This window comes from Centruroides vittatus, unplaced genomic scaffold (assembly GCF_030686945.1).
Source record: "Centruroides vittatus isolate TY-2023 unplaced genomic scaffold, ASM3068694v2 scaffold_3315, whole genome shotgun sequence".
NCBI classification, from domain to species: Eukaryota; Metazoa; Arthropoda; class Arachnida; order Scorpiones; family Buthidae; genus Centruroides; species Centruroides vittatus.
The window spans coordinates 168,219-183,979 of record NW_027122703.1 but is presented as its reverse complement, the minus strand read 5'-3'; the positions used below and the strand labels follow the sequence as shown (position 1 = coordinate 183,979).

The following is a 15,761-nucleotide window of genomic DNA, read 5'->3' as shown; positions in this document are numbered from 1 at the left end:
GTATAAACAATACTGTGTTTTGCTTTTCTTGTAAGTTTTTTTTTTCCTCTATTCAAATTGCGTTGACAACAGTAGATAACAGTGCTGAAAACATTCATTAGAAATTTCAACTGACTCTGAAAACAGTGTCATATAGATGCAATAGAACAAGCAGATGAATTGGATGTTTTATATAGTTTTGTTAAGAAAGGATACACATCTTTAGAAGTATTGAGTTATGTAAGTCAACATGATTTATTCCAGAGCGTGGCATTAGCTTTGAGAATTTTATTAACATTAGCGAGGTTGAGGCCGAAGGTTTAAACGCGAAAATGTGTACGTCGGACGTTCAGTGCCGCTTTCCTGTAAGCCTAGAAGTTTGACAATGGTGTTTGGAAAGTCAGTGGAATCATGCTCGACATTCCAAACGCCATCGTCAAACTTCTAGGAAAGCGACGCTGAACGTCCGACGTACACGTTTTCGCGTCTAAAACTTCGGCCTCAACCTCGCTATTACCAGTAAGTGTTGCGAGCTCTGAAAGAAGCTTCTCCAAATTAAAATTAACTGAAAATTAAATTGAACAATGACTTGATGCTTGGGCAACTATTTCAATGGAACACGAGTTGGCAAAAATTTATATTTCAAGGAATTTGCAGACCAAGAAGCTCATTAATTAAATGCATTTTTAACATTTCTTAGTCGGGCCTTTTCGTTTTCGTGAGTGAAAATAACGAACAGTGAAACTATCGTAGTATTGTAAGTGAAATTAAAATATTTTAAATAAGATTAAAATTTTAAAATATTAAAAAATTTCTTCCTACTTCTAATAGGTAAGGCATTCAAATTTTGTTTTTCGTTTTATATAATGGGGATAAGGGGCGTCAGATACAAGTCTTATTCCGGGCGACATAAATTCTAGCGCCGGCTCTGGGAACACCGTACCTTCATTTTCTTTTTTGTGTGTTCATTGTGAAATAATCCTAATAGCAAAAGCTTTTTCTTTATTAGTAGTAAGCATCGTAGTCGAACCATTTTGATTATTAAGCGCATATGTTAGAAACATCGCAACATATTTAGAATTAGCAAGAATTCTGCTATATTGAACACGACCCAGTTAATCCTTCTTGGCTGAAGGAAGATCTCAGGTAACTTTTTATTAACTTTAATTTATTAAAAGATCGCTCTTCTGATATCAGTACAGGTGACAATACAATTTTATATGCTCTCATGTGACACTTTTCTCTGAATTAATTATTAATAATTTTGGAATTTTGGCGCCTCATCATCTTGGATCTGGACACGTGCCCCCTCTGCTCCAGCTTTCTCACGGCCCTAGTGACCGCTAATGCATAAGTAGTATAGAAATAGAAGAACGACAGCAATTAAACTAATTTTAAAAAGTGAATTTCACTTTAGAAAATTTTTCAAAAATATTTCCTGTGTTTTTTTCCTCCCTTTTCTTTTGAAAATGTCAGGGCTCTTTGGTCCTTCTGGGTGCTCCACTGTAAAAATTTAATTACTGTATAATAAACTAATATTTAATCATTATGTTAATTAGTAATACTATATAACAATAGATTTTGAATTCCAAAGATACAATTTACAATTCTTTTAATTGTTAGGATCATATTGGAGGTTAGTTTAAAATTGTTAAAATTAATAAAAAGACATGTTTGAAGAATAATTTTTTTTGTATGTTAAAAAGTAAAATTTATATTATTAAAATTATTTTCTAGTTTATGATATTGTACATCTTAAGTATAAAAATGCCTAAAATAAACAAGAAGAAACTGGAATATGTGCAGAAAGTAGTGGAAGAAGTTGAAGATTTAGACACGATGGTAGGTTAACTTTTCAAGTCGATAATGTATGTATACTTTATAGAAAATCGTATGTTTGATTAACATTTTTTAAACAAATATAAGTTGCGAGAGATATTTCCCATATGTTTTCGAGTTTCGGAATGTTACATTGGCATGCCGTATGGGTCTAACCTGTGTTCCAAGAAATATCTTAGAGCATATTGCAAAAGAATGGCAAAGTCTGTTTCACTAAAAAAATTTAAGAGGACCAAAACGTCATTGGTAAATATAAAATGTAGATATACGTAAAACAATAATAAAATATTTGTTGTATTGTCATTTTATGTGCCGAATCAGAAATATAAACTGGAAGTTAAGGTTATGGAAGCTTTAAATTTAAAATCGAATATAGAAGGTGATGTATAAAGATTAATATTGCGACAAGTATTTATGTTATCTGATTAGTGAAAATTTTCAGATAAAACCATCTGCAAAATATGGATTCATCAGAATAAAGTGAAGACTAGCAAAGTGGTGGTTGCCAGCGTAGATTCAAATTGGGATGAAGAATTTGTCTTGTATATTCGAATATTGCAATTATTTTTATTAGCATTTACAGTGTTTTGAAAATATTTAATAACAACAATCGAAATATTTTGTATTCTTAGTAAGAATATTAACAACGAAGACGTGTTGACAATTGAGATTTGGTGAGTGTAAAGAAGTATAATAATAATTGACGATATTAAAAACTAAATTCTTAATCAATATTCAGGAATGCAGATGTCACAATGTTAAGGGATTGTGAAACGAGACAAAAACGCAACTGTTCACTGCTTCGGTAAGATTTTAATTTGACTCTTCTATTGGACAATAGTTAATGAGTTTAAATATGACAAAATATTCTTTTCGAAAATAGATGTTTTAATATTAAAAAGTCAAATCCCAGAATATGTTCGGATGATTTGATCGGCGTGACCACTATCCAAATTCAGGTAGGCCTATGTCATATAGCAACTCTGGGCTTTGAAGCGAAGAAAAAGGGGGACTAAATATAGTAAAAGTTCGTTAATAATAATCTGATTTTCTCCTATAATAATCTAGAATGATAGTATTCTTCAAATGGGAATTTTTCGGTCATCGAAGTGAAGATGGGAGGTGGGGCCCATGTATTTTGCTACATGTCCGGAAGTCGGCCTTAGGATTTGATTGATAGAATAAGACAACGCAACACATGGGCAATCTGCACGGAGGGTGTCATACGGGAGAATTTTCAATGGGAAACTAGACTATTATTGTTAATTGTCTACTTGTACTTTACTTATTAATAGGACTTTATACTGGTGTTTAAGGATTGGCACAGTAATGAGAGTTAGTTCAGGAAAGAACAAAATTTCTTTATTACATCACCTGTAGTAATAATTTCTGTACACATATTATACGTGTTTCGGGCTAGCATGCCCCTCATCAGCAGTATTACTACCAAACACTAAAAAGTAACAATAACAAAACAAATAAGTTACTGTATAACTTAAAATTTCTTAGCAATAAAATGCAATTTTAAAACTTACTGTAAATACATATTCCAATCCCGAGTATAACTGGATATTTCTCGTTTTACAATTAAATAAAAAAAAGTAAATAAAGACTGTAAATTATTAAAATCTAACATCATCACGTAAAAAATTCCATTAAAAAAACTCACATCAAGGTTTTGTTTGCCACCATTCAACGGCGTTATGATAAGGAGAATATTAACTATGCTTTTTTATAAACGTCATCAAGTATGGCTGCTCCAGGATTGGTGGATTATACGACCCAAATTATTGTTTATTCTATTTCTTTCTTTCTTTATGTTTAAATGTTCGTATAATTGACGTTTGTAATTATTTGATTCTTTTTTCTTAATTTTTATAGTATTTTTGTCGATTTGGCACCCATAACTATTGCAGTGTTCTGCGACTGCAGAATTTGCATAATTACCCCTTATTGGACGTATGTGCTCTTTTATTCTCGTGCTTAATTTTCTTTTTGTTTCTCCTATATAAGTTTTGGCCGGATCACAGCTGCAATTGAATAAATACACAATTTCTTTTTCTTCTATTAACCATTTTTCTAATATTTTTTTGGGGTAACTATTCAGTAAGAACATTTTAATGACTTGTTCTATTTCTATCTCTTGATTTTCTAATTTACTAGTTCTAATTTTTTCTATGTACATTTTAAAGATGTTAAATTTTTCATAGCTTGTGGAACGTTGGTTTTGTAATTTAGTACTTTTGGTATTTGCATAGATTTTATAAATTTTCTGAATTCTAATTTATTGTCAGTTCTATTGATGGTTATATCTAAATAATTTAAACCATTATTACATTCTGTTTCGGCTTCAAATTGTATGTTTGTTTCTATTGAGTTTGCCTGTTTTAAAATTTTATCTTCACTAGTGTTTCTACTATTAAATAAAATAATACAATCATCTACATACCTATTATAAAATATTATTCCTTTTATATCTTTAATTTTTTTATCTATGTCTATCATAAAGATTTCGGCAAGTCTTGGGCCTATGCATGTTCCCATTGGTATCCCTTCAGTTTGACTGTAAAAGTTATCACAATACTTGAAATGATTGTTTTCCATTACTAACAAACACAATTTAATAATTCAATTAGGTGCGTTAATTTTCTGTAAAGATTTTTCAATGTTACTTTTTGTTATACTATGGTACTGTACATATTTTTTACATCTAAAGATAACAATTTCGTATATTTATTAATTATAATATTATCGTTTTTTAATCTATTTAATAATAAATCAAAAATTTTTAAACTATAGTCAGAAATTTCTAACGTATTAAGCTTATTTTTTAAAAATTTTTCTAAATTGTAATATACATAATTTTTAACATCAATTAAAGGTCTGTACTTAACTGGATTTTTACGCGTTTTTACCCTAATATTGAATTTAGGTATACGATTGTTTTCGCTTTTAATTTTTTTAAATTCTTCATCGGTTATCAGATTTCGTTTTTTTTTTATATTGATATATCTTCTAATTCTTTATTTAAGCCATTTTGCATACTTTTTCTTGGGTCCTTTCCTAATAATTTATATCCACCTCCTTGTATTAATTCTGTTATAATTTCATTCTTCTTTTCTGACTCTATGATTATTGTTTGTTTTGTTTTATCACCTTGGAGTAATTCTAATTTATTTTCTATTAAAAAATTTTTAACGTTATTTAAAAGTCTTTTATAATTTTGTACTTTATCTATCGTTTTCTTTTTTAGTTTTTGTTTTTTTTATGATGGTTTGCATACCTTTCCTTGTTACTTCTCTTTCTTCCTCGGGTATTTTCCATAGTAGATGCTCAGTGAACACCGCAAAATCTTCTTTTTTCATTATCGATGGTCCATTAAAATTAGTTCCCAATTCAATCGTTCTTCTTATTGAACTCGGTATTACAATATTTGTTGTATTCACAATCAGGTTTTCCTCCATTCTTCTCTTTCTGTAAGTGAAGGGTAACCTATTTTTTTTATTAGTTTTTTTATATTTATCTTCGAAAAACTTACCGGTATACTTTATCTCTATTTTTTCTTTCTTCTTTTTTCTCAGTAATTTCTTTAGTTTGTAATTCTTAAATTTAATGTTAGATGACAGAATTATCTTATTTAGTCTTTATTACATCGTGCTTTTGTAGGTTCCTGCTTATACTTACAGGTAAACTCAGTGTTAGTAATCTGATTTGCTCCCTTTTACAAGTTCTTAAATACCAGATTTCTGTTTTTATCTTCTCTATTTTCTCTGATAACTTTTCATCCTGCATCTTCTCGAACACCAGAATTTCGGCTGTTGAATTATTTCAAATATCAAGTAGTTATAAAAGCCTTACTGTCCTTAAATTCTAATATTACTGTTAATTGTCTACTTGGACTTTGCTTATTAATAGGACTTTATACTGGTGTTTAAGGATTGGCACAGTAATGAGAGTTAGTTCAGGAAAGAACAAAATTTCTTTATTATATCACCTGTAGTAATAATTTCTGTACACATATTACTCTATCTAATTTTCAGATATGCGAAAAAAATGTGGAAAACTCCATACGACAGCCCGCTGGTGAGGCGCAAACCCACGATTAACCGCTGTTCAGCAATTTTATCCATTTGGCCACAGGATCAATAAGGTCGAGAGAAATGACTAATTTTGTTACAGTACTTTCCTTTATCTCTCCACCCACTTGATCTTTAACCACGAAAATTTAATAACATCAATACTCCCTAATATGCAAACCTTCCTGCAAAATTTCTGAAATTTTCGATAAAAGGTACAGGAGTTTTTGTTCACCCACTTTTGAAGATTTATTAAGCTTCAAAAGTGGGTGAATAAAAACACATCCATACATGCAGAAAAAAACCCGACTTTTTTTTGTTTGCATTTCTCGACGTTTCAATATCCCCGAGTCCAAAATTGTAAAAGTGTATTTTACCAAGTATTCTTATTCTAAAGTTTACAATATGTTAACGACATTGTTCTTGCAGGAAATACCGTTTGTAAATGAAGAAGGTGACTTAAACGATAATGTAAAAGTACTAAAGCTTAATTTAAATGGAATCGAAACTGGTGGGAAAATAATAATCGGCATGAAAATTCGATCGGACACGGACGAAGATATAGTAATCTCTATTGGTGATCACATCAAAATATGTAAATTCTTCTTGCAAAAACACCTAACAAATAAAGATGTAAATATACTTTGTTTTTTTTTTTACTTTTGAATATGGGCACAATGAAAATCGTTTTAATCATACCCATCGTGAGTTCAGCCAGGTCCACAATTTGAAAGACTCTTGGAGTCCGCCGGAGCAGTAGGCTGATGCCTTAACTGCACGGCCATCCGACCGAATATACTGTATAATTTACAGGAATTTTAAACATATCTAAATTAATTTAATTTTTTTAGATTGAAGTAAACAGTGCATTGGACCTTCCGGAATTATTTCATCCAGAAGAATGGACTATTCTCAAACAACATGCCATACAGTCCAATCTGTTTCCACTAAATCATTACATCTGGTAATAGCCACTAAATAGTAATTGTTCCTTAATATATGTTCATACATGACGAATATTACGTCGATAAGTTACTTTCAAAGCGTATCGCTTATAGAATAGTCTCTATTCATTTAATATGGGGAGTGAAATTTACAATCTTTATAATATATTGCAGAGAAGTTTAATATTTTGTTTCCATTTTTATATATATTTACATAAAGTTTATTTTATGTAATATTTTCAGTATCTGGTTATGTATCTGCCGGCTCTTACGAAAATATAGAATACGGTATAACTATATTCTTATGACGAATTTTCTGAACAAAATAAACTCAATTAGAGATAGCGTAATAGAGCCCGATTCTTTTATGAATAGATATTTTTGGACGAAATGAAATGCATGGTAAATAATTCCATCGCTAGACTTGATCAGATGCATATATTTATGGGGTTTGAAGAGAAAATAGACGTAGAACTACTGCGACCTTTTTTACAGTAACGCTTAAATATTTTATAATGACTGTTATACGTAATGTTGGAGTTATATGAACATTCAATTGTTTCTTAAATCTTTTCTGTAGATTTTTAAAATCTTTAAGTATATTCAACTGCTATATGACAGAAGAAATACAATTCGCACTTCAGGTATTTATATCTATATTGAAAAGAATAGCTAAACGCAGTGGTGGTATTCGAAATATTTAACAAAGGGTTCGCTAGCAGAAAATTTTTTCCTGACAATCACCGACAAACGAAATGGAAGTTTTGGCTAGAAATAAATACAATACCTTTTCTTGCGATATATCTAATAATCAGTGGCGTATTTGGAACGTAACGAGCCCCGGGCGAAGACCAGGTAACAATGGTATATTAGGGCTGTCGACTTTTTTTTTTTTTTTTTTTTTAGGCAGAGAAATTTTTCACCCCGAATGGCACTGCTGATAATAGACAGATGTCATCGTCTCTCGAAATACAATATCCTTTTTATTTCGCTGTCCATAGCCCGACACGTGTTCCACAGCCATCTTGTATTATCTCGCGCGCGTGAGATTGTGGGATCTCTCTTATGACTGGATCTAGTTTCAAGAACTGTCTTGAATCGATGGCGATTAAATCTCGTTTCGGTCGAGATTGAAACGGTCGAGAGAGATCGCACCAAGACATAGTCCCCGACCTTGCTCACAATCTAGATTGAAATGCTCGGTGCGAACGGGGTATAAGGCTCTAGTTTAGCAGTGTTACAGAGTATAATACGTATATTTTAATATATTTTTTAAAAGAAACAAAACCACTGAGAAATGTTACGTGTGTTTAACAAGGTTCGGAAAACTGAAAATTTTACCAACGGGTTCGGGCGAATCTGTGCGAACCCGCTGAATATCACCACTGGCTAAATGTAAAGTATCTTATCTCATCCGATTAATAGATATATACAATGCAGCGTTTTAGCTGCAAAAAATTCTTTTTCGATTTCATATATACACTATATTATTATTTTGTGTTAATAGTATATTGCATATTTATCATACATCATATTAACAAGTTTAATACAATAATTTCTTTACAGCAAAATATCGAAAAATATAATTGTTTATTAATAAGATCGATATGGGCGAAGAAAGACGTAAGTAATTAGTACAGTAGAAGTTTGTCAATTCGGCGCCTAAGGGACCATAGTGGTTGTCGGATTATCAGACTTTTTGTATTTTAGTAAAATTTGATAAGTTGTATTGAGATCCGAAAATGCAAACATTGCCTTTATATTATGTATCAGCACATACTGTTGTGTGCTACTGATTTGTTTACAGGTTCTAATTAATTAATTAGTCTGAAAACCGAATACAATGCATAGTTATACTGCGTTAAGATTGATTTAAAAACCTTTAAAAACGTCAAGAAACACGTTTATTGCACAAAATCAGCATTCACAATGATTCGTGTGCATATAATATTTATTTTCCAGATACATACAGCCCATTTCTGGGATGTAAAAATGCACATTATCAGGGATCAGTCAATTTATTTAGTGAAAAGAATGGATTATTTGACGAATCTGTGACAATATCACCGTGCATTACCAAAAAGGTTTTTGAACTCTTCAAAACGTTTATATGAAGCGATCTATACAAGATACTCTGTATTTTTGTCTATGGTTTTTAGCGCATTTCCAGTCTAAACAAATTCCTATTCGCTGCACAATTATATAGCAATTCAAGATTAAGTCTCGGGCGCCAGATTAATGAACGTCTACAATTTTTTATACATTTTTTTTTTTTCTTAAATTGTCATTGGCAATTGATTTTATCCTATTTTAGAGCGACGAAGAATTGAAACAACTGGAACATGTCTTAGAAGTTGTACGACATAATCACCAAAAATTAGACGAAACTTTTGTGAAGTATTATTAGTATTAAATTATTTTATGTTCAATGATTAAGAATTATATTTCTTTAATTTTTTAGTGTATTTGGTAATATGACTTACAGCCAACATGTTTATATTAATCTAAATGTACTGGTAAGTCTATACAATACAACACTCTAGAACTAGACTATGTTCAATTTACATTATATTTTATCTTTCAGTTGTACAAGACATGTCACAAGCTAATAGAACGACACGTAAGAATTTCATATATGAATAATGACCAAGACAAACTGAAGAAGATGCTTCGAATATATTTTACTTTAAAGCAGCTTATAGAGAATACTCTACGAAATATTGAAAATGTACAGTAAGTAGACAAGTCTTAAAATAATCATAGTATTAATTAAATTATTATAAGTCTTAGTACAAATTTATTCTAGGCACAGACCACGCTTAGAAATGGAAAATTTTTGCGACTGGTTCGGGGTTGAAATTCTAAAAGCCTGGTTTAATCAGGTCGCACGGGAGGCTAAAATTTTGATTCGAAATAATATTGAAAAAAATTACGTAAGTTTTACATCAGTTTTCTCTTATTTGGCTGCAATTTAAACAAATTAGAGACATAAGTACCCACTGTCGTCCGTCCGCTGCCCTTCCTTAATCTCGAGAATGGAGTTAGACACATAAAAGTCAAGACCAGATGTAGAAGACTTAAGGACAGGAGGTCCCGATTAACTGTATATGAACTTCTAGTCAGGACGACTGAAAGTCACGTTATTTCAATTCAAAACTTCCCCTGAAAGAAGTTAGATAGCTGACCGGTACGACTTCATTGCTAAAGGAAAAGTGTGTTGTACAAGGGCAAGACACTACAGTACTAATTTGAAGTGGAGAGCATATATTTAGATTAACTAAATTAAAAATATTACTAAAAATTGCAGTTCCGGCATTGTGATTCATTTCATTTTTATTTTATCCAATATATTTAGGTGAATATTCTCAGCCAACCTGTCATATCGGGATTACCAACTAAACACCTAAACAACATCATATTTAACAAAGTGAGTTTGTTTCACATTGTTATCCATCTTGTTATAGCTAATCCTTTACGGAGAGTTTGAAGATATTTATTTAAGATGACTCCATGTAACTGTAGATGAATAATATTAACTTCATACTGGCTTTTAAATGTAATAGGTTATAAGATTTTGGAAAGAATTGGATTGGCCCGATGTAAAGGCCATCGAAATAATGATTAATGTAAGAAAATTAAGCCTTTTATTTTAAATGGAAACCGCATATAATTAATTACAGAAGTAATTTCTTTTATATCATGTTAGTGTTTAAATGACTGCATTCTTGAGTACTATGAGAGAATGTTGAGAAAGATCAAGAAAGAACACATACCTCCTTATAAACGGAAAATTAACGTATCCAACGAGGTAATAAAGTTAGTTCATTCAAAAACGAAAAAAATTATTTAATTTTATAATAATAATAGAGAGGTTGAGGCCGACGTTTTCAATGCGAAAACGTGTACGTCGGACGTTTAGAGCCGCCTTCCTGTGAGCCTAGAAGTTTGAAAATGGCGTTTAGAATGTCGCGCATGATTCCACTGACGTTCAAACGCCATTGTCAAACTTCTAGGCTCACAGGAAGGCGGCGCTAAACGTCCGACGTACACGTTTTCGCGTTTAAAACGTCGGCCGCAACCTCTCTAATAACGTCAAGAACATCGCTGTTTAGAACATTAAACAACTTATCTGTAACCCCCCCAAAAAAGCCTTATTTTAAAATAAATTTTAAACTACTTTAAAATTTGTGCGGATTTTTAGGATTCACGCCCTTATATTTGAACTATATTTTTTCAGATGCGCTTAATAGTCAACAATATGACTGAAATAACGAAATGTATTGAAAATGTCATTGAAGTCATTGAAAGGGATCTAACAAATAAATTAGCTACAGAATCTAGAAAATATTTAACGGGTCCATTAAGAAACATAATAGCAAAGGCAAAATCTGAAATGTTATCCTGCAGCAAACACACGATTCAATCGGTAATACCACTTTTTAACTGAAATGATCGAGAAAACAGTTTTTTAAAATAATGCTTGTTTATTTTAGGCTAAATTGCAAGCGTATGAGCTGATACAAAACATAATTAATTCTAAACCTGGAAAAATGAAACAGAACGTGAGTATGATTTAATTTCTACCAATATATGCGGATTTGATTAGATTAACACCTAAATAGAGACCGATTTCTCATAAAAGACCTCACGTGAGGCATCTTCATGATCATGCTATAAGCCAATGGTATTCAAACATTTTAACAGCGCGACCCCAAATGGGATCGCGACCCATAGATTGAACACCACTGCCTTAAGCTATTAATCAATCGTCGATCTTTTAATGGAGCTCAAAAATAAATTTTGATTTCGGCCCGTCAAATCCTACAGATATCTTTGTTTACAGAATACATTATCATTCTCTGCGATAGCCATTATATCTGGAAGTGATTTCACTTTTTGTCTACAAGTAGAATCTTAATTTTTTTTGCTTTATTCAAGTGGTTAAGGTACAGCACCCAAAACCTCCCCCTTTTCCTGTTTTATTCGAGTTTCGTTTTCCACAGGTTTTACTGTATATCAAAGTTTTAAAATGACGATTTTTAAAATTTTCAGGCATTTTGTACATTCGAAAAATTTATAGATGATTTCGTCAAACTTTTAATTCATAACTTGACTAAAATGGGAGTCAAATTTGTAATTTACGAAATATGGAATGAAATTTTGAAAAATTTACATGAAAGTTTGGACGAACACGTATCAGTTCTTGTATTTTTATTATGTAGTTTTCTCTCTATTACAATATATTATAATTTTGACTACTTTTTTCTAAAGAAAAGTAAAGGAGTTGCAGATGTACGCGAGATATTATCCATGATCGTAGCGAAATTAAGTGATAAAGAAGACATTTTGACTCACAATCAAATGAAAAATTTTAAATATAATGTATATAAAATTATTTTTCCTTGAAATGAATAATTTTTTTATATTTTCTTAAAATTATTATTATTTTTAATTTTTATTTAGCGATTAAAAAGTGACTTTCTCGAATTGGATTATACTAAAATGAATTAATTGGACCGGATAAAAGTCAAATTGGATATGAATAAAAACACCACGAATACGTCGTCAAATCTATTTTTAAAAAAATTATAATAATAATAAAGATTATTATTAAATTTATTTAAAATAATTATATTTAGTTGCGTTTCATACGTAAGGAAACACGATAATTCTCACTGTGAATTGGAAATGGAGTATTTAAATATGTGAAGATTTTTGCTTTATGATGACTTCTAATTGTTATCCAACTGTTCGTTTACAAAAAATTCCTTAACACTTTTCTCTTGTGCTAAATAATAACAATTGAAGTTAGAAGAAAAGAAGGCTTCTGTAATGATGTATTTGAAAACTAAAACTGTAGGTAGTGTGAAAACGCGGTCTAGAACTGTCGTGTAAAGTCTTAAAGGTCACTAATTATGAACATAAGTTAGAAAAATTATCGTCAGATAAACAACAATAGATTTCCCATCAAACGAAATATTTGTTTACGTTATAACTACACTATAATTTTCTTTTCGTTTATTAAAAAGTTAAATAAATTAAATTTGTAAGCATTTTTTTAATTATTGGGCTGCAATTTTAAAAAATTGTTGACTTATTAATTTCCATTGTCATCCGTTTGTCTGTCTGTCCTTCCTTAATCTTGAGAATGGTGTTAGATAAAAATCAAGACCAGATATGGAAAGATTAGGGGCAGAAGGTCTCGATTGATTTTCGGTTTGGGCCGGAAGTCACGTTATATCAATTCAAAAATTTTCTCCTTTACGGAGTCAGATAGATGATCGGCATTACTTCGTTGTTAAAAGGAAAAGTATGATGTACAGGGGAAAGGCACTAAACTTAAGTGCATTGTGACGATGTGACAATAAATAATTGCTCCTTTTTTAATTACTCAAATTAAATACTTGACCCGCAATTTGGAGTTAATAAATTCGGAATTCAGTTTTGATTCACCTTCGGAAAAAGGTTTGCTGACGTAGATAGTTTAATAAGTAGCACCTATAAATACAGTATATATATATAAGTAATTTGCCCAGTAGTTATTGACTAGCAAGCAGTTACACAACAAATATTTCTTTGTTTCGTTAACTACATTGTAATGCGTGGTAGAACATAAAACGTGTTATAGTTCAAATTTAATTGTATTTAAAATAGATGATACTTTTTAAAACTGTGTTGGCGCGTGTGAAACAACGATGCCTACAAAATCTATCAGTCTCCTAAATAAATTTATGAAAGATTAGTGACAGTTTACGGTGCTGGAATTGCGAACAAAGCCAATGATTTTGCAACTTGACTAACTCCAAACCACTGCTTTCACATCAGAAGCTATACAGAAACTCGGATTTGAAGTTCTTGACAACCTTCCTTACAGCGCAGATTTGGCACCCTCAGATTATTTGGTCGATTTCTATTCTCGAGACACATCTCAAAGGAATTCATTTCAGCTGTGACGATGTTCAAGCCTCCACGAGGAAATGGTTCCAAGATTTCTGCAGGCGTGAGTTTGAAAACTGGTTAAACATTGACATATCTTTCTTTATCGGACACGAAGGGGAATATTTAAAGAAATGAAGTGTGCTAATTAAATTTGCTGATTTCTAACTAATCTTTGTTCTTGTTTTGATTTCAGTTTGATATCTTACCACTGAGCTTATATATAAAAATATAGGCATTACTTTGAAGCGTTATGTAATTAAATATTATCATATTATAATTAATTGTAATATATTTTACAATTAAATATTTCAATGTTGCATGTATAATAGGCAAATATGTTGTTATTTTGAAGATGTAAACGATTCTTTTTTTTTTTTTCAACGTTATTGCTTATACTTTGAGGCGATTGATTAATGGCAATATCTGTAGATAAGAATTTTGCACTTGTTGTGAAGAATATTTAAATCAGTTCTACTTTAATTCGATTTTTAACATCGAATAGTTCGTACATTTAGTTTAAATTTACAAATCTATCATGAGAATTCTTCTTCCCTGTTTGATTGCAGTGGCATAATAATTGTATTTTTCTCAAACGATTTCAGTTGACTGAATTAATAAAATAGCAACAAATATAGTTTTATTCTCTGATTGTTATTCTGTCTAGCAACCGGGGTTAGTTTCTGGAAAATAAATAAACAAATAAATAAATAAAAAACTACCACAAAATGGGTGTCGCCTTGACGTGACTTTGTGGCTTAATGTGTGAACATTTTATCAAACCATTACAGTTGAATATACCGTGCTTTATTCATGCAAAAGTGAAAATAGAATAAATATAGAATCGAGCAAAAAGTAAAATAATCACTATTCAAAGCTTTAATGTTTTATCTTTCCGATGATTTTTTCATAAATAAAACTGTTATTCGATTCTGTGACTAATCTATAATCGCTCTATGACATTTCTCTAGTTTGAGGTCGGCCCCTCAAACGATCGGAATAGAAGTTTGTTAATGAGAATCGTGAAATTGTATGAAAAATGGTCAAATTAGACCTTTTGTGGGGATCCGAAAAGTCCAGACCACAATAAAATCTAAAAACCACTAAAATTGTTAATATTGTAAAATATAATTTTTATGTCCGCAAAAGGAAATAATAATAGCAGTCGGAAAAAACTTTTTCTCAGAAATTAGACAAAGGAAAACTAGAGAATATAAGTCCTAAGATCAACTATCTCCGGTTGGGATCGAATTAAATATCGATTTTTACTCATCCCGCAAATTGAGTTCAGTTCTCATTACACTTAGTAACGAGTGATGATCGATTGGAAAGTGGGATGAGGAAAGATAACCAATCGAAGTGGTTGATCTGGGATTAAAAATGATAAAAAATAATATCAAGGACAAGGAGAGCTTCTAGTGTTCTCACAGTACTTATACATAACTTGGTTGCCTTCTCCACTTCATCCTCGACATTCTTGCTGACTGATTTCGACTTCTCTGTGGACTTTTGACGACTTATTCCGGGATAGTCGACACAGACAAATCCTTCCATCAGAGCTCTCTTTTCCTTTTAACAGGAGGAACTGAATATTTACAGTCGTGTAAGGCCGCCGACTTCCAGGGGAAAACAGTTAATCCCGCGTCAGGAAAACCTAGGGTCGAAATCGTATGTGGGTGGTGGCGGTAGGAGACAAAGATGACAAGTGTCTTACACAAAACCGTTTATTCTAACTACTAAGTTAACTTACAAATAATTGCAGTACAATACGATCTAGATCGTTAGCGTTGTTGTTGTGACGTTGGGAACGTTCCGGGGCTTCCTCGGTTAATTCTGGAGAGAGAGTCTCTGGGCGCTGACGGACGATGAGGTATGGTCCTGTTGCTGATGAGAGGGAATCTTGTTTCGTTTCCCGTGATCTCCGGATCGTCTTGATCTGGGTAGACTCGACTGGATGGCGATGAACTCGTCCGCAGGAGAACTGTCG

The 15,761-nt window shown here is 31.5% G+C and overlaps 1 protein-coding gene and 1 long non-coding RNA gene across 9 annotated transcripts; both read left to right on the top strand.

The window, feature by feature from the left end:
* The first annotated feature begins 1,707 nt into the window (after window positions 1–1,707).
* Window positions 1,708–2,189, top strand: LOC136988592 (uncharacterized). The gene is made up of 3 exons (XR_010882785.1): window positions 1,708–1,821; window positions 1,906–2,064; window positions 2,140–2,189. It is a non-coding gene; the product is annotated as an uncharacterized lncRNA (long non-coding RNA).
* A 52-nt stretch (window positions 2,190–2,241) lies between these two features.
* LOC136988559 (protein unc-13 homolog 4B-like) lies at window positions 2,242–12,403 on the top strand. Of its 8 annotated transcripts, XM_067286449.1 has the most exons (17): window positions 6,778–6,858; window positions 7,082–7,126; window positions 7,214–7,332; window positions 7,419–7,482; window positions 8,405–8,461; window positions 9,153–9,235; window positions 9,300–9,354; window positions 9,423–9,571; window positions 9,645–9,771; window positions 10,194–10,265; window positions 10,402–10,464; window positions 10,545–10,646; window positions 11,076–11,264; window positions 11,332–11,400; window positions 11,891–12,031; window positions 12,110–12,220; window positions 12,302–12,403. In XM_067286449.1, exons 3-17 carry the CDS (start codon window positions 7,229–7,231, stop codon window positions 12,347–12,349), a joined length of 1,434 nt encoding a protein of 477 aa, XP_067142550.1. In that variant the 5' UTR covers window positions 6,778–6,858; window positions 7,082–7,126; window positions 7,214–7,228; the 3' UTR covers window positions 12,350–12,403. The 8 variants fall into 8 exon arrangements, with proteins under 8 accessions (XP_067142552.1, XP_067142551.1, XP_067142550.1 ...); XM_067286450.1 differs by lacking the exons at window positions 6,778–6,858; window positions 7,082–7,126; window positions 7,214–7,332; window positions 7,419–7,482; window positions 8,405–8,461 and adding exons at window positions 2,250–2,360; window positions 2,451–2,492; window positions 2,558–2,623; window positions 2,702–2,777; XM_067286451.1 differs by lacking the exons at window positions 6,778–6,858; window positions 7,082–7,126; window positions 7,214–7,332; window positions 7,419–7,482; window positions 8,405–8,461 and adding exons at window positions 2,242–2,492; window positions 2,558–2,623; window positions 2,702–2,777.
* Window positions 12,404–15,761: the final 3,358 nt, after the last annotated feature.

Coding starts and splice junctions, on each gene's coding strand:
- LOC136988559 (XM_067286449.1), top strand. CDS start 7,229: ATGAAATGCATGGTAAATAATTCCATCGCTAGACTTGATCAGATGCAT. Junction 9,572..9,644: donor CGAAATATTGAAAATGTACA/GTAAGTAGACAA, acceptor AATTTATTCTAG/GCACAGACCACGCTTAGAAA. Junction 10,465..10,544: donor CCATCGAAATAATGATTAAT/GTAAGAAAATTA, acceptor ATATCATGTTAG/TGTTTAAATGACTGCATTCT.